This window comes from Phalacrocorax aristotelis, chromosome 10 (genome assembly GCF_949628215.1).
Source record: "Phalacrocorax aristotelis chromosome 10, bGulAri2.1, whole genome shotgun sequence".
In the NCBI taxonomy this organism is placed as follows: Eukaryota; Metazoa; Chordata; class Aves; order Suliformes; family Phalacrocoracidae; genus Phalacrocorax; species Phalacrocorax aristotelis.
The window spans coordinates 21,312,892-21,335,072 of NC_134285.1; the positions used below are offsets into that span (position 1 = coordinate 21,312,892).

The 22,181-nt window shown below is 42.2% G+C and overlaps 1 protein-coding gene across 2 annotated transcripts in view; it reads left to right on the forward strand.

Moving 5' to 3' along the window:
• The window catches only part of MIDEAS (mitotic deacetylase associated SANT domain protein), a 59,038-nt gene that overhangs the window by 21,309 nt on the left and 15,548 nt on the right, over positions 1-22,181 (forward strand). The window contains exons 2-7 of one of the 2 annotated variants that reach the window (XM_075105693.1): positions 5,508-5,613; positions 7,022-7,134; positions 8,416-10,099; positions 15,763-16,080; positions 18,594-18,939; positions 19,408-19,474. In XM_075105693.1, the coding sequence (XP_074961794.1) occupies positions 8,651-10,099; positions 15,763-16,080; positions 18,594-18,939; positions 19,408-19,474 (2,180 nt within the window). In that variant the 5' untranslated portion in view covers positions 5,508-5,613; positions 7,022-7,134; positions 8,416-8,650. The remainder of the gene's footprint in view (positions 1-5,507; positions 5,614-7,021; positions 7,135-8,415; positions 10,100-15,762; positions 16,081-18,593; positions 18,940-19,407; positions 19,475-22,181) is intronic. The other variant, XM_075105694.1, reaches the window with a different exon arrangement.

Here is a 22,181-nt window from a genome sequence, read left to right on the forward strand (position 1 = left end):
AGAAGAATCCCATCTAGCCTATTAGTGGGTACCATTAAAGATAATACAACTTTTATGACCTCAAAATACTTAATGAATATCAGTGTATTGGGTTTCAAGTATTATTCCCATTTTATGAACTGATCTGAAGTGGCTGGCTTAAGATGTGTGTCTGTAGCAGAGATGGAAATTGATCCTAGATACTCTGAGGTTCTGCCTGTGCTTTTAGTCCCAGCTGTTCTCCAGCCAGGCTTTGGTAAGTGATGATGCCTTCCTGGTGGCATCAGGAGTGTCTCTGCTGAGAGCTATGGTCTAGGTATTGAGGGTGTTTGTCTTTTATGAAGAAACTTCTGGAAATTGAGATTTCATCTCTATGAACTTCCCCTTTCTCTTCCCTTATTTGTATGCTGTAACCTCTTGCAAAGCCTTGAAGGAATCTGTGAAGTGCTCAGGCTGTGGTATTCCGTAGGCTGGACACCTATCTACATCTGGTTTTGTGATGGAGTGCTGGAGAGGTCAAGATGGAACCAACTGAATCTGCAGCAATCTTTCCTGTTGCAGCTCAGTGCATTCAGATGTGTTTTCTTGTCAGAGCTAAACTGCAGAGAGATTTTGTCTGTCTCTAGGATGTATCCATGCAATTCTGCAGCTGGTGTATTTGTGGCAGGAGAGGCATTCGGAGCGAAGGACACATTGTGGTTATGTCAGCTATGTGAATGTGAGGGCAGGGAGAAGCTTTTGGCCTGCTCTTTGCCATTCTGACTTTAGAGCCTGCTGTGATTCCTGCATGTTGGAGTATTGGTCTCTCTGTTGCTAGCAACTGCCTTCCCTGACAGCTCCAAACAAAAAAGCTTAAAATAGCTATCTAAGTGTTTACAATTAGAAGGACTGTTAACCCATTTCCAATGGGAAAGAATAGTATGTTCGTGTAACTTTACAAAGCCTGAAAGCAGCATTTCATACTCCTTAATTCCTGTGCTCTTTCTGTGCTCTAAAGCTGCCCAAGCCTCTTCAGATCATAGTATTTGTCATGATGACAGGTCATAATAACTAATATTCCAAACTTCAGTGCAGTTTATAAACATTAACTAATTTAAGTAATGTACTGTATACCTATTTTGTTCAAAGGGTAAGCCTGTGCTGGGTTGGAAAGCTGTTTGTGAAGATGGGCTTTCCTGCATATTTGTTTACGGAAGTCCAGTTTATGTGGCTCTCTTTCTCATAGTTCTAAGACCTGTGTGCTGTCGCTGTGCAGGCTGAAAGATGAGTCTGGTGCAAGTCATGAATCTCTTGTTTTCATGAGGTGAGGTTTGGGCAAAATTTCAATTATTTCAGAAATACTACTCAAAAGTTTTTCTTGAGGATAAATGAAATTGAGGATCTAACTTGTATTTGCTGTAGTATCTTTTCAATGTCTGGTAGAAAGAACATTGTTGGTCCCTTTAAAAATAATAATCTGCTAAATTCTAAAATTCCAGTTGGTCTTTGTAATAGTTTTTCTTTCTCATCCATGCTGATTTTGTTCTGGTGGAGCTGTTTGTGTAATCCAGGTTTTGCCTGGTTTGTTTAATGTAAGGACAAGACTAATTGGCACTGAAAGGGTATTTTCTTTAACTTTTTGTGTCTTTCTCATCCTTTTAAAACAAATTATGTGGAAAATCCCAGGCACATTTTGAAAAGTATTGTATTGAGTTTACAGCTTGAATTGAGGAAGGCAACCCAAAACATAGTTACTTTTTGTGTTCCTTGAAATTACACACCTCCCCTCTCATGGGACTGTTATGTGAAATCTTCATTTTGAGGCACATTTGTGGTGCTTCAGACAATGTAATTTAAAAACCAAAAATCCTTCTTTGTAATATTCTGCATACTAGAACATATCGGTGTGTTTAGACGGAATGTAGAAAATTGCAATGATAAATAAAACTACATCCATAGATGTACATAGGTCAAAATATAATCAGAATGCATGCTTAGGTGAATTTTAAGACCAATCGAACAGAAAAGAAAGCTGCCCAATTAAATAATGTCTGTAAGAACACATTTTCTCTGCCTCTCCTTTATTACATCCTTTACTGTAGCAGGCCGAAATATTTTACTGAAGTAAGATTTGTGTTTCTCCTTGGTTTGATTAGTTCATGAGGTGTAGTTAATATTTTCTTCTTGGGTATGTATAATTTTCCCAAACAGCATGGTAATTTTTTTTATGTGTTATTTTGCTTGCTGTAGGTAATTAACCTATGATGCTGAATGTCAGGAATGGTCTAGATTGGAGCAGTAGCTTGTCACATCTGGTGGTGCAATACAGGTTACCTGATTGTCCTTCGGCATGACCACTGTCTCCCCTGCTTCACATCACAGAGCTAATGGATTTCACTTTTGGATCTCTGGTTAGTACAGTGGTTTAATATGGCTTTGTCCATTTCCAGCCTCTGAAAACGGGGAAGTGAAAGTGGTAGCAAGGTAATTTTGACTGTGCTGTCCTCAAGGCAGAGGTGCCCTTGAAGTGGGTCATAGCTTCAGTCTTTCTCTGCAGTAGAAATGGGCCAATGACATGAAAATTTGGGTAGGCCATAAACATCTTCAATGTGTACTACTTATTTAGGTATGTGTTTGCTAGCCCTAGGCAGGCACCTTCAGGCAACAGTGGAAGTTGTCAAGCTTCCTGGGTGCTGTGTTTTCCTTTTTGTTTGTCTGTGAAGCAGCTTTCCTTTGATCTCTGCCCTTGTTATGGGCATACTATAAAGAGTTCCTTTTTTGCTGCGCTGTGTTACACAAACAAGTAAGCCTTCCCCATTTTGTAGGCTTTATTGATTCTAGGACTTTCATCTGATACAGTTCTCTAACTTAGTTTCTTACTTGGAGGTGTTGGGAGGAATGATCGTTACCTTTTTAGTGGGCTTCCTTTAAACTGGAGACTGTTCAGTTCGTTGGTTTTGCTTGTTCACTTTGGACTTCAGTTGCTGCTCTTCTGTGGTGCTAGACCTCTGGAAAATACGCCTTTCACTGTAGAGACGGGCTTTCGAAGTATCTGTGGAAAATGCCCTACAGTTTGGGATAAGGCAACAGGGACACAAAACCATTATCTGCCATTTAAGTTTTTGGCTTTCTAGGACAATGTTGTGTTTCTCAGTTGCTTTGAGCTTTCCCCTGCCTTTCTTCAGAAGACAGATTGCTGTGCTTTGCTGTACAGAATTTACAAACATGATTTATTTTCTGTTTTTTTCTTGTTCTCTCCTGGGGCCATATGTAGGAAAGCTGTGCTGTTATCCTTCCTGTTCAAGGTGTCTGAAGGTGGTGAGTGGGAAGTTGCAAACAATCTGCAGGAATTTTAATGTAGCTAACTGTCTGGAAGAGTATGTGACAAAGTGAGTGTGCGGGAGAGGCTTTTGAGGGAGAGATTGAACCTGTTTTTACATACAGCAGGGAAAGCATAGAATATGGATAAACTGTGCAATAAGCTTTGCAAATCTTCTGCTGAACACAAAAACTGTCCTGGTTTCGTTGCTTTCTTGGTTCTTACTCAAGGCTGTTGCGATAGGTGGTAATAGTTTCATAGCGGCAAGTTTCTGTTAGCTGGAACAAGGTTCTTTGTGATGCCCTGTAAGTGTACGGTAATTTAAAAAAAAAAAAAAAAACAAACCACCAAAACCAGAAGCAAAACCTACTGTCTTGAACTACCCCAGTCCTGCTATTGCACTGGAGGAATTAAATTTTTTTTGCCCTTTCTGCACATATGCAAATACTTCAGCTGATTTTTGTCTTTTGCATGTAGATCTAAACCCATGTTTTCTTGCATGATTGGAGGGGAACTGGTAGCTAGTTTCCTATATTCTGTTCTTGATTTTTGACCTAGTTTGTGGTGTGATCTTAGAACTAAGTTAGTTCCTCTGTTTTTGTTCCTCATTGGTAACATGTGTGTCATGATTCTTTACCTGTTTCATAAATGTGCGATTTGACCATAATAATGAGCAAAATAGAGAAGGAAGGCTCAGTTGCTCTGTCTCAGAAGGACACTGGCTAGTTTGCTGTGTTTGACTTAAATGTAAAAATTGTTCTTGGAATCTGTTCTTCATCGAAAACGAATGAGCTTCTTACAGGGGAGATAAGTAATTAGAGTTGTTGGCAGCAGGAGGGTTTAGTGAGAAATTATTCTCATCACTCTGACAGATTTCCTGTGACGGACTGTGGCAGCATTGTTGCAGTTAAGGCTGGGAATGTACATTAGCTAGAACCCAGGAACCCTTATTTTTCACATGAAAAAAACTGAAATAGACGTATTTAAAAGCTAAGATTAAAGTGCTGAAATAGAAGATGGTATGTGACCACTTGTTATTATATTCTGCATCCTTAATTTTGCCAGGCTTTGAGGAGAAGTCAGTCTTTCCTGAGTCATTTCTGCAGCATTCTGTCAGAGAGAATTATGTGCAAATGATCTCAAAGGAGATTAGGGATGTGCAAAATGAAAACTTGCTTATCATGCCAAATATAGGTGGTATAGTAAATGAACTAAGCAAAGCATAGGACAGCACAGCCCTCAACAGCTGGGCTGAAGAGCAGAGTATAAGGTTACTACGGTCTGTGAGGTCATGAACGTGATGTGTGAAATTGTACAAATATGCACATACTTAGTGAAGAGAGTATTTAAAGAAATGGAATAATACGTGGGTGGTTATTAAATATACAGGCAAAAAGTTTTAAAGGGAGATAAAGGTATTTTATGGTTGCAATGGAGTGTTTTTTATTCGTCCTCTAAATTAAATAAACTTTTAACTTTAATAAAAAAAAGTGTTTAAAAGGTTTCATAGCAAACTCTCTAGGCTAATGGTAAACTGGGACAAGATGGTTGCAACGGATAGGATGTCTAAATTCTGCAGAACTATGTTGGGTTGAGTAAAAGCTGCAGATGGATGCTCAGGGCTGCTACCAGCCTAGTGAGTGGCTCTGAGTGCCTGTGCCCTGCACTTCTCAGATACCTCTGCTTTGAGAAGACTTTATTAATTTGAGAACAGCATCCTAGATGCAGGCAGAGACTCCTCCTTAGTCCTGTCATATACTTAGGCAAAATGTCCTGAAGGACTTATACTTAGATCTTGCCCGCGGGGTGTTTTGTATGTGTTTATGATTTTCTTTAATGCTCTAGTGCACATATACTGGAAAAGTTTTATCTAAAAATGCTAACCCAGCTTCTCTCAGTAAGGTGCCGTAGGTTACTTTGCTTACGTTTATTACATTTGAGAAAATACTGCATAAGTGTCCATTGGGTATGTATGTATCTAACTTGATGTTCTTTCTAGGTCTAGAAGAGAAAAGCTTTGCAACAAGAAAAAATTTCTTAGAAATCTGAAATTGTTTACAGTATTGACTATGAATTGTATGCCACCACCTTTATTTGAAGAAAGGTTGAGAGATGTTCTTGCATGCCAGATGTTCCTGGAAGTGAAAATAACTAATGATGTTGCATGCCAAATCTTAGAGTTATTAAAACAAAATATACTGATGCTAGGTTCTGCTTTTTCTCTGTGCAGTGTAAAAGCAATGCAAAGTATCGTAAAGCTTCAGTGTATTTGGAGGCAAGACACAGTATCTTCTGGGAATTACGGTATCAGAACTGGTTTTGTGCTTTATTCAAAGGTAAGAAATGGTCAGGGGTGTACTGCTGCAAAGCACGCTTAAGCCTGGAAATGTGTTGCCATTTTACTGCGCTACTGCAGGCTGGCTCTTGTGCTGAAATTAAAGTAAAACAAAACAAAAAAACCCACAAGATGGTAATTGGCTAGGATGATGATGATGTGAGCTCATCCTTCAGCCTCAGGGAGGGAAGCCTGCTTAGTCATAGAGCCAGCAGTGCTCAACCGATGGAACTGCCAAGTGTGAGCTTTCCTGGAGCATAGTCATGCTGCAGCTTGAACATCTATCACTTCAGCTTAAACTATGGACTGCTATTACTAGGGTGACCTACAAGATACTTTTCTGCAGTTTTTCTATATAGAAAGATATCCTGAAAAGCTAATCTTGAGATGTGTTCTTTTACCATCTAATATTGGATGCACCAAATCCTCTTTTCTTCTTGGTGATCTCTTAGGTTTTATTTATTTTTGCATGCAGTTGGGAGATCTGGGATGTTCGATAAGCATGCTTTATTCAAAGTACCTTAAATCTCTTTCCTCCCTGGTAATGTCAATTTCACCATGCTGGTTTCTGAGCTGTTGTAACTTCACTTGTTCTTCAATCACTACAGTCTTCAAGTGACAAGGTAACTTCCCTACAAGGCATAAAATATTTTTTAGGACTCCCTTTGTGGAACACTCAAGCATATATTCTTTCCTTTCCTTTAGGTTATATTTGAATTTACTTTTTTTGGGGGGAAAACTTTGTATCTTAATACTTCTGTTACATATCTTTCCTAGATACGTGCAGTTGTAAACTAGTCTGAGTTAGGCTTTGCAGTGCTGGTGGCTTCTTACGTAGTAATGTAAGAAACAGAGCCAAAGTCCACACCAGTGGAGGTTTGGAGAGCTGTGCGAACGCAATGCTCTGTCACTAACCTGAGAGCCCTCTTTCTGAAGGTATTCTGGGTACTTGTGTGTATGGTAGTTGCAGATCTCAGCCACCACTATTAAGAACAGCATCAGCTGTTAGCTCCCCCCCCCCCCCCTTCTTCCCCCCCCCCCCCCCCCCTCTGTTGAAGTTGTCTAGTTTGGAGAGAATAGCTTGTGATGATTTCAGAAAGAGAGTGTCAGAAACCACCGTTAGTAGTAGTAACTCAGGTACTGTGGTTTAGCTGTTAGCTTTGCTACATTTGTAGCAGTCCTGCAAAAAGCAAGGAGCAAGAACAACAGTAATGCTACTCAGAGGCATATACCAACCTTTCCATCTCTACATTTTTGCTATCGGGGTCTGGTTTCCTGGTGTAGGATGTCATTTCCTCTCCTAATGAAGTGTTGAAATAGGAAAAAACTTACTTTATGAAACCCTTGTTTGTGCAGTAGTTGCAGTTTAGAGAGAATTTTCCATCTCACGTGTCCATAATTTCTCCTAGAGTTATTTTTGTCGTGTTGAAAGAGGACTGGAAAATGAGCTGAGATGCTGTGCTTAGAGGAGGGAGGAACGCCCTGGCTGCGTGATATGGGGTGGCAGAGGTCCAGTCCAGAGGTTTGTAGCCAGGGCAAAGGGGGAGGGAGCGTGGGGGGAACAGCTATGTAACAGCCTGAGGAAGTGAGTCACTTCACTCTGAAACACAGGCCCATGGTTCCAGTAGCGCTGAAGCCAAGTTTGGTCTCTGAGGTGGAAGTTGCGTAAGTTAGTTTAAACTCTTTGTCTTTTCCTCCTCATCATGCTCCCAATCCTACCCCAGTATTAAAATCTGCACTGGAGCCATATCTGTTTAGAGTAAACTCCAGTTACTGGACTTCAGTGGACTGTATGCTTTCATTTTATTATTGCTCATTTTATAGAGGGAGATAAATGGATTGCAGATTTCATTGGAGGGGGTGTGTGTGTTAGTCTTACCTGCCTCACTCAATGTGAAACTAAACTTCTTAAAAGGTTTTATAAGTGTATGTGTTAACACATTAGACCTTAATCCTGCAAACTAGGCTTTTAAAGCCTAAGTTTGTGGATAGCTTTTTTCTGTGAAAGAGGGTAGAATTGTCCTAGACTGCACGTTCTGGAAAGGCTTTCTTCTATTATGTTTGTAGCTTTACACTAACAGGTATTTGCTGGTGTCCGGGAGCAGCTGTAACAATCTGCCTGCACTACTTTTTCCATGAGTGTGACCTGAGCTGGAGCAGTTGCTTTCAGCTGTTGAAGAAAGCATCTGAGAGGGCAACAGGTTGAGTGGGCCCTGTCTTTAGTGCTTAGATGCTTGGTGGGGGCAGTTCTTAACTGGAAAGCAGCTGCAGTGATTGGGGGAGGAGGGGTGAATGATGGGCTGTAGCCTGATCCTTTCCTTGAAAACACTGAATTGAGCATCTTGCTGCGTGTTTGGCTGCAGCCTTCATGTACATGTGTGCATTTTAAACATCTTTGGGAAATGTGGCTTGACATGTTATTTTTCCTTTGAGTCATGAGGTTTTTTTGGTTTATGTTTCTGAGTATGGATTATTCTGCCTACAGGAAGACATAGAAGTAACTGGCCAGATGAGAGGGAGTTTAAGAGAAAAACCTTCAGGATGAACTTGAGTGATTAGTGAGAAGTCCGTGTGCAATTGGGAGTTGCATCGTGCAAATACAGTGTGATTATCTGTTTTGTAAAATTTAAGTTGTTTTGGTTTACGTTCTTCTAGCAGGTCAGATCTATTATTGCTTACACATATTATTCGGATCTTCCTTTTGGTGGGAAATGGGACAGATAAGTGTTGTTGCTTACCGCATGAGGGTTTATATGCCAGTCACGTCTGTTGGTGATTCATTGCAATTGCTTCTCTATTTCAGGACCTGTAACTAAGTGGACCCTACTGACCTCTGAACCACAAAGGATAAGAGTGAAAAGAAGTGGGAGAAGCACACGAAGAAAAAGGAAGTGGATGCACTTTCATCTGGACTTCTTTCCTGCCCTTCGTTACTAAAACTGAATGGAAAAAAGAGACTTCCGTGCCTTTCCTCCCCCAGCCTCAGGGATGGGTGGATTGTAAATACAGTGTGTGCAGTTGGGAGAATAGACTGAACCATGAATCTCCAGGCTCAGCAAAAGTCTTCAAGCAAAAGGACTGGGAAACGAATTGCGTATTTTAATGAGCAGGAAATAGCTGTGTCATCAAAAGAACCACAGCAGCAGCTTAAGGAAGGACAGTACTATGGTCATGGAGGGAATATACCAGTCTCCCAAACTGTGGAGATTACTCACGCAGGAGGATTAAGTGCCCCCAACAACGTTGCTTTGATGAACTCTCTTTACAGTCAAGATAGGGGAGAATCAATGATGATGCCCCAGACGGTAACAGCTGTCAAATGGCAGAATTCACTAATGGGAAATCGGTTGCCAGAGAGGGGTGACAGCCACTGGCAGTCTCCACCTTCGATGTGGAACCACAGTATGGTTTTCGGGGGCAACCCAAAAGGACCCCACTCCAATGCTGGTGCCCCAGGCTTCTATGGCCACCCAGAAGCCCTTAAAAGAAATCAAGAGAAAGGAGTGTTTGTGTCACAGCTGGACTTGTATGGAGATGCTGTCCAGCAGATGATGTCCCAGAAGGCTCAGCTGGAACAGCAAGCCCTGGTTAGACAGCAAGCTCAAATGAATTCTTTTCATCAGATGCAGAAACAGCAGCAGCAGAATCAAAGCCTGCCATTACAGCCTTTCCAACTTGCATTTGGTCACCAAGGCCAAAAGCAGGGTCTTCCTGAACTGTTACATGTCTTTCAAGAAGCCCCAGCTTCTTCCAGTCCAGCATTTACTGCTCAACAAAAACAGCAAGCTCTTCCCCAGCTACAACTGTTTGAAAATTTCTATCCTCAGCAGCAGCAACAGGCTGCTACACAAGCCTTCGGTCTGCAGCAAACTACTTCCATAGCACAGCCTCATGTGGCAGCTGCAGCACCTCAGCATCACATGATGGCACACCAGTTTCAGCAAACGGAGAGGAACCAGGAGCTATTCAAGGCTCTAACAGAGCAGAACCAACAGACTGTGCTACCTCAGACCCAGATTCCCTTTCCAAGAAGGTCACGGAGACTCTCCAAAGAAGGTGTCCTGCTGACATCTGCAGGAGAAGTGTTGGCTTCCAAGCAGGCAGAAGAACAACCTAGCAATTTATTTCTGCATCACTGGCAAACACATCAGCAAGAGGTCCCGTTACAGCAGCTGCCTGAATCACTGGCCCACAACAAAAGTAGCTATTCGCACCCCAAGAGAATGGATCTGGGGCAGAAGGATGTCCTGGTCAATAGTCAGCTGTGCCAGGTGGAAACAGACAGGCAAGCCGCAGCCCAGAATGGTAGAGAAGGGGAGAAACAGGCAGTAGCAGCTGAAGAAAACACTCAGAGAACTAATGATTTTCAGGGTGTCAGAGGTGGTGTAATCCAAAGTACTCGACGGAGACGGCGTGTTTCTCAAGAAGCCAATTTGCTAACTTTGGCCCAAAAAGCTGTTGAGCTGGCATCTCTTCAGAATGTAAAGGTAAGGTGTACGTCCTGACCAAGATAGCATGTTTTAGACTACAAAATAGGGCTGAAATGAAAGCAAATTATGTACATATGCGGGACAGAATGGTATCTTGATGCAAGAAGTGTTGTACTACAGCAAGGGCAGCTCTGGAGTGGTGGCATGTAAATTCAGTTACTGTAATTCACAGATGCAGGAGAATGGGTGGTTTCGCTGCACTAGGAGATTTCTAAAGGCAGTTGTATTTCACTAATACTAAATTTGATTTTAGCCCAGGGCTTCAAAATGTGGACATTTTCAGATTAGGCCTCAAGATGACCAGGAATTTAGAGACAAGCAGTTCACTGGGTGTCTTTACCAATTTAACATTCTCTTCCGTTTATGTTAAAAGGCTGCTGCTTGCCTGCCTGTTTGTCTGTTTTAGCAGTTGAAGTGTTTCTAAATCATGCTAAAACTTACATAATGCAATTTACATGTACAATATTTCCTAAATCTTAAAAGCCTGAGGAAGCCTCACTTGTGTGAAGAATTTACACCAGGCCTAGCAAAGGTCTGTCTGATGCAGTATCCTGTTTCTGAGAATAGCCTGCAGCAGATGTTTTGAGATTGGTAACCTGAGGATAAAGTCTGTCTGTAGACTTTCTGTAGGGCTTGATGGGGAAGAAAATTGGCCAACGCTAAATAAGTAGTTCTTCACTCTTTATCCTCTTGGTATCCCATCAGTGTAAACTGTACAATATGTATGCCATACGGCAGGATGACAGGGTTCAAAATTAACTAGCCTAGGGGAGGGATTTTGGAGTTGGGTGAGGATTGTTTTTGGAGGTTTTCTTTCAGTTGTGGTTTAATTATTCCTTCACTGAGTGCCTCTCATGAGAAGTAAAGATACACTTTTCTTTGGGAACTTTGTTGCCAAAGGCTGATGAAACATGGGAATTAGAGCTTGAGCTACTTTACCTACAGTTTTGCCACTTGAGCTGCTGCCCAGACAGCAAAGGGAAGGGAATTTTATTCCTTCTCTTGGTCTTGTCATCATTTTCCTCCTAGTCTGTCTGTGGCCATTTTTTCCAATGGATTCTTTAGAGGGTTGTGCTGTCAGAGTGGAAGAACTGAATTAATAAACAGTGAGGCAAATATCCTTAGCCTATTCCATCTCTTGCACAGCAGACAGCAACCACTGATTGTTGATGCTGTCTTCAATCCTTTTTGCCCTAACTCCAGTTGAACAAGCAGATTTTATAGAAAACTAGTAGCAGTTAGCAGCATGAGCTATTTGCTCATACTCTTAGCCACTCTATGTTTATATTACAGCAAGGCCTAGAATTCACACTGCAGTCTGATCACCAACACAGTGGCAAGAAAAAGCTAACAGAGCACCTAGGAAAGGCCCTGAGAGGCAAAGCTAGAAATTGGCTGTTTGAAGGCACATCTACTTGAATCTTGATTCTTAATGTAAAGGCCAAACAGAGAAGTGTTTTGACAGATGCTCTTTTGTTCTTTGTAGTTATGCAAGCAGCTTGTTTGCTTCCATGATGGCACTAGCAGACGAACTCTTCATTTAGATCTCTTCAGGCTTTCAGGATAAGGTTTTGAAAGATGTTAAAAATCTTACCTGAAGTCTGATGGATTTTACGGCTTTAAGGGGGTTGGATGTTATGTGAGGAAGAAAAGGAAAAAATGTTTGCGGGACTAGAGTGGTGTGCTTATTGGTGTCTTTGTCATAAACAACCTATACTAGAGAAGGCTTCTAGGTTATGTGAAGAGCATGTAAGAAGACCATAGGATTAAATTACTGATGGAAGAAGATACATTCTTTATTTGAACCAGTTGTTTGAACATTCCAAAGTGGGTGGTGTGTACCTTATATGAAAGCATCATTTTGGACAGCAGTACCTGTCTACATGCAGTGTCACAACTGATGCTTTGTACTAGAGCTGCCCATCATACTGTGTTTGCCTTTTTCATGTGGTGCAAGCTTATTGCTGCTTACAGGCTTCAGCAAATTCTCAACTTTTAATTTTGTTTTCATTTCGCATACAGCTGTTATGCAAAAAGGCAACGTGGTTTGTTTTCCTTAATAGTGCAAAAAACTTTTCTTAGATCTGAAACAGTCATCATAAGGGTGTCTGGATTTAAGTGTTCCTTTACGGAAGGGAGACAGAGGTTTTAGTTCCCTGGTCTCTTTCCCCTGGCACAGGGCAGGTCACCAGCTGCCACAGACAAAAGAAAGAGGGGCTGAAAAAAAAATTACTTGTGGAATTGCAGTTCTGGACTCGCCTCCTTCATGGACAAGCTTCAGTTAGCTGCAGAGAAAAACTGCCTTTACTGTTAGCAAGATGATGCAGAATGATGGCAGAAAGCACTGGATGGGCAGATGTTTCTTAAAGGCTGCTGAGGTTTCTTGTCTGATCACAGCAGTGGCCTTGGAACACATCTGTCAGCTGTCGCAACTGGGTTTTGTCTGTGAATTCTGAATTTTTTAGAAAGCACTTGCGGGGTGGGCAGGATCAATGCCAAAATGACTGGTGGGTTTCTGTGGGTGTCCTGAAGGACTCTAGATCGCTAGTTCATCCCTCAGTATTTATGCAAGACTCTAAATGGAAGTGCAACAAGTTGTACTTGCTTATCCAGCTGCCCTCCTGCCCCAAATACTGCAACAGAGACACTGAGCTAGCTGTAAATCCCCTAGCAGTTCTACAAGTGAAGGTCCTGTTGGCACCAAAATCAGGGAATAAACATCTAAACACCAATGAAGCATTAAGAATCAGGCATTCTCTTTACTGCAGTGCTGAATGCAGGGGGGATCCTTCCGTCTAACATGCACACCTACTGGAGTTCATTTTTGACATTTACACGTGACGGTTAACACACCACACCTATCTAATACATAATCATTGACTTGACTGAGCATCATCTTATTCCATTGGTCTGTATCTTCTTCACTTAAATTTAAAGCTATAGTGTGATTTTTAATTTACTGCACATGCTCAAGAGGAATTGGGGGGGTAGTCCTTTCATCCCTCAGTTGAGGTGGTGGTTGCAATCTCCCCCTGCCAGAATTACCTTCCCCCCAGTTACTGTGCTTTGGTGCTGCCTTCTGGACCAAGATTGTTCCCTTTTATCACTGGTGACTTCGCATCTGGCCTTCCCTTATCTTCACACCCTTCTTTGTGGCAGGATGTTTCCACTGTCAGTCCTTGAAGTTCTACTGACTTGTACTGTTTTAGGAGGGTTCTTGTTAATGAGACATTCATTGCCTTATTCTTGTAAATGGGGGATTCACCCTCCTTTCTGGCCTAAGCATTATTTACTACATTGTTAAAATTCTCAGGTGTTAGTTTCTACTCCTAAGTGTGATCCTTTCTTAACTAGTAATAACTCCTGCGCTATTCCATTTCATCGAAGAAGAATATACACATTTGAGGTAACACTGTCCCTTGTTCAATGACTGCTTTCTGCTTACCTCTGAGCATAATCAAACAGTTGAGAAACTATTTAGGGATCTGAAACAAACAGCTTAATTCCAAAGTCAGTCATGTCCTCTCTTAATAAACCTTAGGTATGTGTGATCTTTCATGACCAGAAAAGCTCTGATGTGGACCACAGCACCTTTACGGATGTCTCCACTATTCATATTAAGCTCCCGGTGGTGCCTTCTCTCTATCTACTACTGTTCAGGTTTCCTCCTTACTCTTTTCTCACAAAGGGCTCATCTCTCCTCCCATCATCAGGGAGGAGTGTCCTTTGCTGGTTACTTCCCAGTCTTGAAAATAAGAGGAGCATTGTTAACTGATCATACAGCCAAAGAAATGTGGCATCTTTTGTGTGACTAGCTGCCATAATTTCCTCTTTGTAGTCAGGAAATTAGTTCATGTCTCTTGACCTACAGAGATCTGTGTAGCACACAGGAAGTATCTGAGGTTTGTAGGTTGGTCAAAATTTGTGCTCATTCACGTATTCATATTGCCAGTACTTGTTTGATTGCTGTTAGCATACTTTCTGGGTACCTGAAAGTAGAGTGCTTGTACTAGTAACAGCTACATCAGGAGGAAAAAAAGTAATCTGAGTAAAACCAAGACTTTTTTTTGGCAGTGACCTAAAGAATGTAGTATGAATGCACTGCTCTAAACAGTGGTGCAACACTATCTACTCTGAATCTTGCTGCCAGAAGAAGACCCCAGAGCTATCCCAGCAGATGTTTAACGAGGCATCAGGAAAAAGGTGATAACAGCATAAATTTCCCTAATGGATGGAGGAGCACATATAGCAGCATGAAGCCACATGTAAGCTGCTTCTTCAGGTATAGGCAGGACTAGGGAAAGTAGGCATCAGTTTCCAGGAGATTACCTGCTTATGTTTAAAAAGGCATCCTTGGTAGTCTCTTTCCTGAAGTAGTGGAAGGAGGCTGCAAAAATGTACAAGAGTCCTGCACTATCTAGAGGTAGTGGTCCTTAGTGACATATCTGTCAGCGTGATGAATGCCCTTCAAATACAGAATTAGTCTCATGGGAAAGTACAGGTGCATATCACCAGCCTGGAGTGAAGGGATGTAGGTCCTCACAGCTCATTAATTCCTCCTGCAGCTCCGTCTGGGGCAGCTGATGCCAGTTGTGACTTCAGTTTTGTGTTTCATCATTGTGTGGTGGGGGCAGATATCTCCAGCCTCTGTGACGAAGCAGACTTGTAAACTGCAGTGTCACTCACAGGATAGACCTTTCTGTGCATGCTTAGCCTTACTCTAATAAAAGGTCTGGGAAGGAGGCAGTCTTAAATCCTATTGATATGGTTGATTTTATTTGCTTAAGCTTGACACTTGTCTTCTTTTTAAGGCTTACTGTTTCAGAGTGGATCTTTTTGCTGTTAAAAGCAACAAAAATTACCATTTGGAGAGAGGCCAGAGCACTAACTCCAGGCTCTGAGTTATGCATCTTGTGACAATACAGTTGCGCTTCCCTCAATATAAATATAGTATCAAAGTGGGACTTCAGTCTAGTGTCCTTCTAGCTATCATGGTTTGAGCTGTCATGGAGCATGTTCTCACTCATCAGTGAAACTGGCTTTCTTGATCTATTACCACAGTGAAATGACTTTGGCAGGGTGTCTGAATCCTTATGACAGAACCTGTTGTTGATTCTGCTGAGTAGAAGTCCTTTATGCTCAAGCCTGGTTAGACAGCAAACCTTGAAGGCTCCAGTTATAATAAGGAAAATTGCCTCTGTCATGTGAATCAGGAAAAAAAAAGTAGCAAAAAGCTAGCTCTGCTTTTTGTGTGAGAGATTTAATTAAGATTATCACAGTTCAGTTGTTCCTGGAACAGAAGTCCAATATTTGAAATTAATAACCTGCAGCTTTTGATCATGATTAAAACTGAATAACCTTTGTTGGAAGTTACATGACGGCAAATTCATCTGGAAAATAGTGTCACACCATAGGTAGTGAAATGGTACTTAAGAATGATGTATACAAATATTCTAGCAGTTGAGACTTCAGGCAATCCTCAGGTAATTCTAAGAGATTTTGGTAATTTTTGTGAAGTATTCTTTTTCTCCCATAACAGTTTTCCAAATCCATTTCATCTTGCAAACTGCGTTCAGAAACGTGATATACACTGAAAGTGACTTATCTGATTTATTATGTAAGTTCTATAGAAATTTTAAGGAATCTATTTTTCTTCTCAGGAACTGGATACTTCAGAAGAGAAGAGTGTTCTGATAGCAGCTCCAGGACCCACAGCAGCAAAAAGTGTTGTGGAGTTCGCCAGTTCTTCACCAGCTCCGAAAAGAGCTCGGGAGGATAACAGCCTCGTGCCTCTTATCATTCCTGTGTCTGTGCCAGTGAGAAAAATTGACTTGCAAAGCCTTGGAAAGGAGAAGTCTGAGGATGGAAAGCTCCAGAGAGGCCAAACAAATGATCGAGCTCCTTGTGAACGCAAGCCTTCTGTGATAGTCACTCGGAGGCGATCTAATCGTAATACTAACACGGAAACCTCAAATCAGGTATGGATAGACTAAGAAACCAAAGATGAGCCAAATCTGTTAGATTTAATTATGTAGTTTTTATCCATAAGCTCTTCTATTAAAGTAGGTTGATCTTGAGGCTTGACCTTGGAATTGATGTATTCTGGAAACTGTGGATTTTTTTAATCATAATATTGCCATATATTTGGGCATCACTGGCTTTTCATGACCTACAACTAATGCTAGTACAGCCAAGCAATGCCCTGCTACTAAACAGTGGATGAAGCCAGATGACCAATAACACTAGAATAAATAGTCTGAGTAAAGAGTACTTTCTCCATACATACATAGACAGTAATAAACTGTGAGTAGTGCACATATCTCTGCATATGAATAAAATCCAAAGTGAAGATTTATTCTCATAGAACTGAAATCTCTTACTGAGGTTCTGAGGGTTGGAACTTGAGTGTTCCCCTTCAGTGTGGTGCTGTTGAGTGGGTTTTGGTTTTGCCTTTTTTTGTTTGTTCTATTCATTCGGATGCCAGAGAAATGGCAGGCATCGGAGATTTCTCTGCATTTCAATGCTTGACAGACTAAGACAATATTATTGTATTGTCTTCTGTTCTCTTATCACTATTTGGTGACAATGTGATTCTGTACCAGGATTCAGCTATATTTTATGTCCTCTTTTAAACCTACTGTGAGGTCATCATCTTTCCAGACTAAGGTTGGACCAGGCATATGTCCAGAGTTAGTACACGAATTACAACAGGAGCTTGACCCCTACAAACCAATGGGCCCTGACACCATCCACCTAAGGGTGTTGAGAGAGCTGGCTGACATCATCGCAGGGCCACTCTCCATAATCTTTGAGAAGTCATGGAGAATGGGGGATGTGCCAGAGGACTAGAGGAAGGCAAATGTTACCCCTATCTACAAGAAAGGCTCGAGGGAGGATCTGGGTAACTATAGGCCCATCAGCCTTACTTCAATCCCTGATAAAGATACAGGACGAATCCTCCTGGGGGCCATCATAAGTCAAATGAAGCACGTGACTGGGAAAAGCCAACATGGCTTCACTAAAGGCAGATCGTGCTTGACAAACCCAGTGGCCTTCTATGACAAAGTGACTTGCCTGGTTGACGTGGGGTGGGCGGTGGACATTGTCTACCTAGACTTCTCCAAGGCCTTTGATACGGTCCCCCACAGTCTCCTCCTGGAGAAATTAATGCGTTATGGCCTAGACAAGTGGTCTGAGCGGTGGGTGGGGAACTGGTTGACAGGCTGCACCCAAAGGGTGGTGGTAAATAGCTCCTTTTCCACGTGGCAACCTGTCACAAGTGGAGTCCCCCAGGGATCAATATTGGGCCCAATGTTATTGAATATCTTTATAAGTGATCTGGATAATGGGATCAAGTGTAGCTTGATGAAGTTTGCAGATGACACCAAGTTGAGTGGGGAAGTAGACACTCCAGAAGGGAGAGCTGCTCTGCAGGGAGATCTGGATAGGCTGGAAGAGTGGGCCAGCAAGAACCTTATGAAGCTCAACAAGGAGAAGTGTAAGGTCACACACCTGGGAAAACATAATCCAGGAGTGCAGCACAGACTGGGATCCACCTGGCTGGAGAGCAGCTCTGTGGAAAGGGACCTGGGGGTCCTGGCGGACAGGAAGCTCAACATGAGCCAACAGTGGCTGCTGCGGCCAAGAAGGCCAACAGGATGCTGGGTTGCATCAAAAAGGGCATCGCCAGCACAGATAAAGAAGTCGTCATCCCGCTCTACTCAGCGCTGGTCAGGCCACACCTGGAGTGCTGTGTGCAGTTCTGGTCCCCGCTATACAAAAAGGATGTGGCCAGGCTGGAAGGGGTCCAGAGAAGGGCCACCAAGATGATCAGAGGACTGGGAGGCTGCCATACGAGGGTAGGCTGGGAGAGCTGGGTTTGTTCAGCCTTGAGAAAAGGAGGCTCAGAGGGGATCTCATCACCATGTACCAGTACTTAAGGGGTAGCTACAGAGAAGATGGAGACTCCCTTTTTACAAGGAGTCACATGGAGAGGGCAAGGGGGAATGGACACAGGTTGCTCTTGGGGAGATTCCGACTGGACGCCAGAGGGAAATTTTTCACAGTGAGGACAGTCACCCATTGGAATAATCTCCCCAGGGAAGGGGTTGACTCAGCCACGTTGGACACCTTCAGGAGTCGTCTGGACAGGGTGCTGGGCCGTCTTGTCTAGACTGTGCTCCTCCTAGAAAGGTTGGACTAGATGATCCCTGAGGTCCCTTCCAACCTGGGGTTCTGAGATATGTGTAGTTTGTGTAAAATAAAACTTCATAAGTACTCAGAGCTAGTGTTGCTATTTAATAGTTCCTGAGCTCATTCCATTCCCCATCTTCTTCCTCCCTCTTTCCTTTTGTGATAATTGTTGAAATGCCCTCCAACTGCCCTATCCAGATTTTGAGCTGCCATGAAAGAATGTTGCCTTCTCACTGAAGTTTTTTCAAATGACCTGAGGTTTTAAAATGACATTAAGTATGCAATTTTTTTCTAATAGCATGAAGATGCAGTTCCAAAGGATGAAGCAGAGGGCTTTGCCCGGAAACCAAAGCAGCGGCCAAGACCTGAACCACTCTTCATACCACCAAAAGCTGGCACCTTTATTGCGCCACCTGTTTATTCTAACATTACTCCGTATCAGAGCCACTTAAGGTCACCTGTCCGTCTGGCAGATCATCCTTCCGATAGGAACTTTGAGCTACCTCCTTACACTCCTCCGCCAATTCTTAGTCCAGTGAGAGAAGGATCTGGGCTGTATTTTAACGCTATTCTCTCTTCAAGTGGTCATTCGGTTCCACCTCCAGTGACTCCTAAAAGTGCTCACAGAACTCTGCTTAGATCAAGTAAGTTTCACTTTATCCTTACTTTCTTGGCTAACTTATGATTAGGGGCTGTGGGGAAATAGGAGGAAGATGATGACTTTGAGGTGTGGTTATGTAGAACCAGGAGTTCTTGGTGACAGGCTGGGGAGCTAGGCTGGAGGAAATGCAATATTCCTTCTGTCTGGGCATGCAGGATAAGATGCATGTGCCATTAATCTGCAACACCCCCTGCTGACATTCTTAGGAATGGAAAAGTCAGCTCTTCCTCTATAATAGATTGTCATTATCTTGAACTGAGGGGACAGTAAATAGTTATTACTAAGATGTAGGTGGTGACTGGAAGGAAAGTTCTTGGTCATCTTAAACGTCTTTAGCGTATGGGTACCTTTTTTGAGACATGGACAGCTCCGGTAGCTTTGCAAACTGTGTGAAGAATGTATCTCAAATGCGGAGATGAGCTGTCTGAGCAGTTTTTTCTTTTCCTTGCAGATAGTTCAGAAGTTACCCCTCCTGTTCTTACGGTAGTGGGGGAAGCCACCCCAGTCAGCATTGAACCGTAAGTACCCAGTAGATTCTTAGCCTGGTAGTCAATGTGCTTCAAGTCTTCCTTATAAACCTTCAAGCTGCTCCCTGTACAGTTGATGTATCACTCAGAAACATTAAATCTGTTCCTGTTAGTGACTCAAAATATACACTTTATTTAAAATTACTCCATATGATAAATAATGTTTGTTTGGGCCAATGGACCTTGTAATTCTGGTGGTTAACTGCTTTCTGTTACTACTCATCTGTCTCCGGGTTGAAATACTACTGGTTAACTAAAGGTGAATCTGTCATGTTTTGTTGTATAGAAACACTTCTCTGTATGCTGTATGTTTGTTTTAGAATGTGGAAATAACGCTCCTTTAGAGGAAAAAAAAAATGTAGTTAGCTCTCGGGTGGATGGGTCAGACTGCAGGTTATCTGCGCGGCGTGTATTAGCTGCAGCGCAACTGTGAACACAACTTTGCTCCCTCCTGGGCTAACTCAATCTGAAAGCACTACAGACAGTTGCATACAGTGTGTATGGCCTGAGTTAATAACCCTTATTACTCTTTTTAGCTGGCTGTGTGCTGAGAAAGCTCAGCCATATGTAGACCTAGCAGCTCTAGGGAACACAGTTTGGAGATACCAAAGCTGGAGTTACGAGCTTAGGCTTGGTGCCAGTCCTCCCAAACCTAAGCAGAGTAGCAAATGTCACACAGCCCTTGCAGACACTCCGGGCTTGTTATCAGCTTGAGTTCCAATTCATTATTATACCTGGGTTAATGAACTCTTGCGAAATCTAAACATGGAGATGCATGGTGTGGAAACACTCGTATAGCATAAAAACACCCACATGACTCTGCATTGCTGACTCTGCAGTCAGGGATCTCTGCTCTAACTCTGCAGCATATCCTGTAACATTTGAGATGTTGAACTCACTCTTTCCAAATTGATATCAGGCTGCTTCTAATTTTTCTTCTAAAATGGCTTATAAGCTAAAAATTAACCGAAGTGTGTGTTGACATTTTTTTACCTCACCCTTTTTCCACTCTGCCTTCCTATTTGAAGCTGGGTTTTCTGCACTTCTGGCAGCAGGCTGTCCTGTGCAAATGTTGCAGTTGTGAATGAACCTGGATTGTTCTTGTCACCTTTGCAAATCCCTTCCAGGCTGAGCCCATTCATGGAAATAAACACATCTTGGTGTTTTTTATATCTGTTTTGAAGGTGGTTTAATTAATCTTTCTGTTGTTGGTTTGTGGCACACCAATCCGGGGGAACCTCTTCTTGAAGAGATATTTTTTTGTTTCCCCTCCAGGTCTTGGTCTTTGAGCTCTCTATGGTGCAATTGTCTTTGGCTGTTATGTCTGTTTGTCATTAACTTCAGCAATTTAAACAGAAAGTTAGCTGCAATTTTGGTTGTGTGTGAAAATTCTCAAGTTTGTTGCTGGACATTTCAAACCACAGTCACTTAGTAATGCAGGTTTATTTCCTGTTGCCAAAAGGCAGTTATGTGCAAAGAGTTATCTTGCTATCATCTTAAGTCTTGCTGAACAGATGCTTATGCAGGTTGATAAGTTTAACTTTTAATCAAGATAAATTAACAAACTGGTGTCATTCTGTGTTGTCAAAGTAATCAGTTTGCTGCTCCGAAGCTAGTTCGTGCAGCACTGTTGTGGTCAGTTATATAGACATCTTCTATAAGGAAATATGGTAGGAAGGTGTGTTTTTTTAAGAAAAATATGTTTATATTTTATTTGTAATCTTGACTGTGAGAAGTTGACTATAATTTGTCAGTATTTGATATTGTGTTCTTAATTGCTTGTGTTTTGCCAGACCTTCTGCTAATCCTTCTCAAAGGATCATTTCATGGCAGAGATTGAGAATAGGAAATGTGATAATGAAGCTTAATTCTTCTACTTGTGAAGTAGTACAATAGGCAGCTGGTGGCGCAGATCTTTGTCCTACTGGTTTTGCAGTTTGGTTGTTTCAAAGTCTTAAAGTCACCCCTCAGCCAGCCAGCCTCAGGTGTACCTGTGGTGTATCAGCTGTGAATTGCCTTCCCAATTCATAGCCTCAATTCTGGATGTTACCACACCCAGCTGTATACCAGGGTGTCCCAGGAGCACTGTTAGTGCTTACAGGCAAGAGCTTTTGCTGTACTGAAATCTAGGCTTCATCAGTGAAGGAATCATGGAATAATGTAGCTTGAATGGACCTCTGGAGGTTATCTGGTCCAAAGCCCTTGCTTAGAGCAGGCCAAATTAGATCACGTTACTCAGGTCAAATCCTGCAGTGGAAATCTTGGTTAATTTAGCCATTGCAGGTACAAGGTCTAGTTCTTAAGCTTCTCTAGCCTAGGGATGCCATATCCTAAGTTTAATTTCAAGATAAAAAGTAACTTCTGATCGCCTTTCAAGCCCACATTCTTTCCCTCTAGCTTTTCCAATTTCCTTTCTCCCTCTCACAGCGAAGGCTGGAGGAGTCTGTGTTTTGGGGCACAAAATCTCCCAAATTTCCCAATGCAGGAACAGCCTCTTTATCTGTTGCCAGTTGACAGCAAAGGGTCTGTTTCTGTCAGTCATCCCTTCTAGGGTGGATCAGAATCCATTACTCTTTCTTCCACTGTGAAACCGCACGCTGTAAGGATAAGCAAGACCGATCACAGTGAGCACAAGACTACCACGTTAACATCACTCTTCAGCCCATCACAGTGTGCTGAAAGGAAGACTTTATCAGAG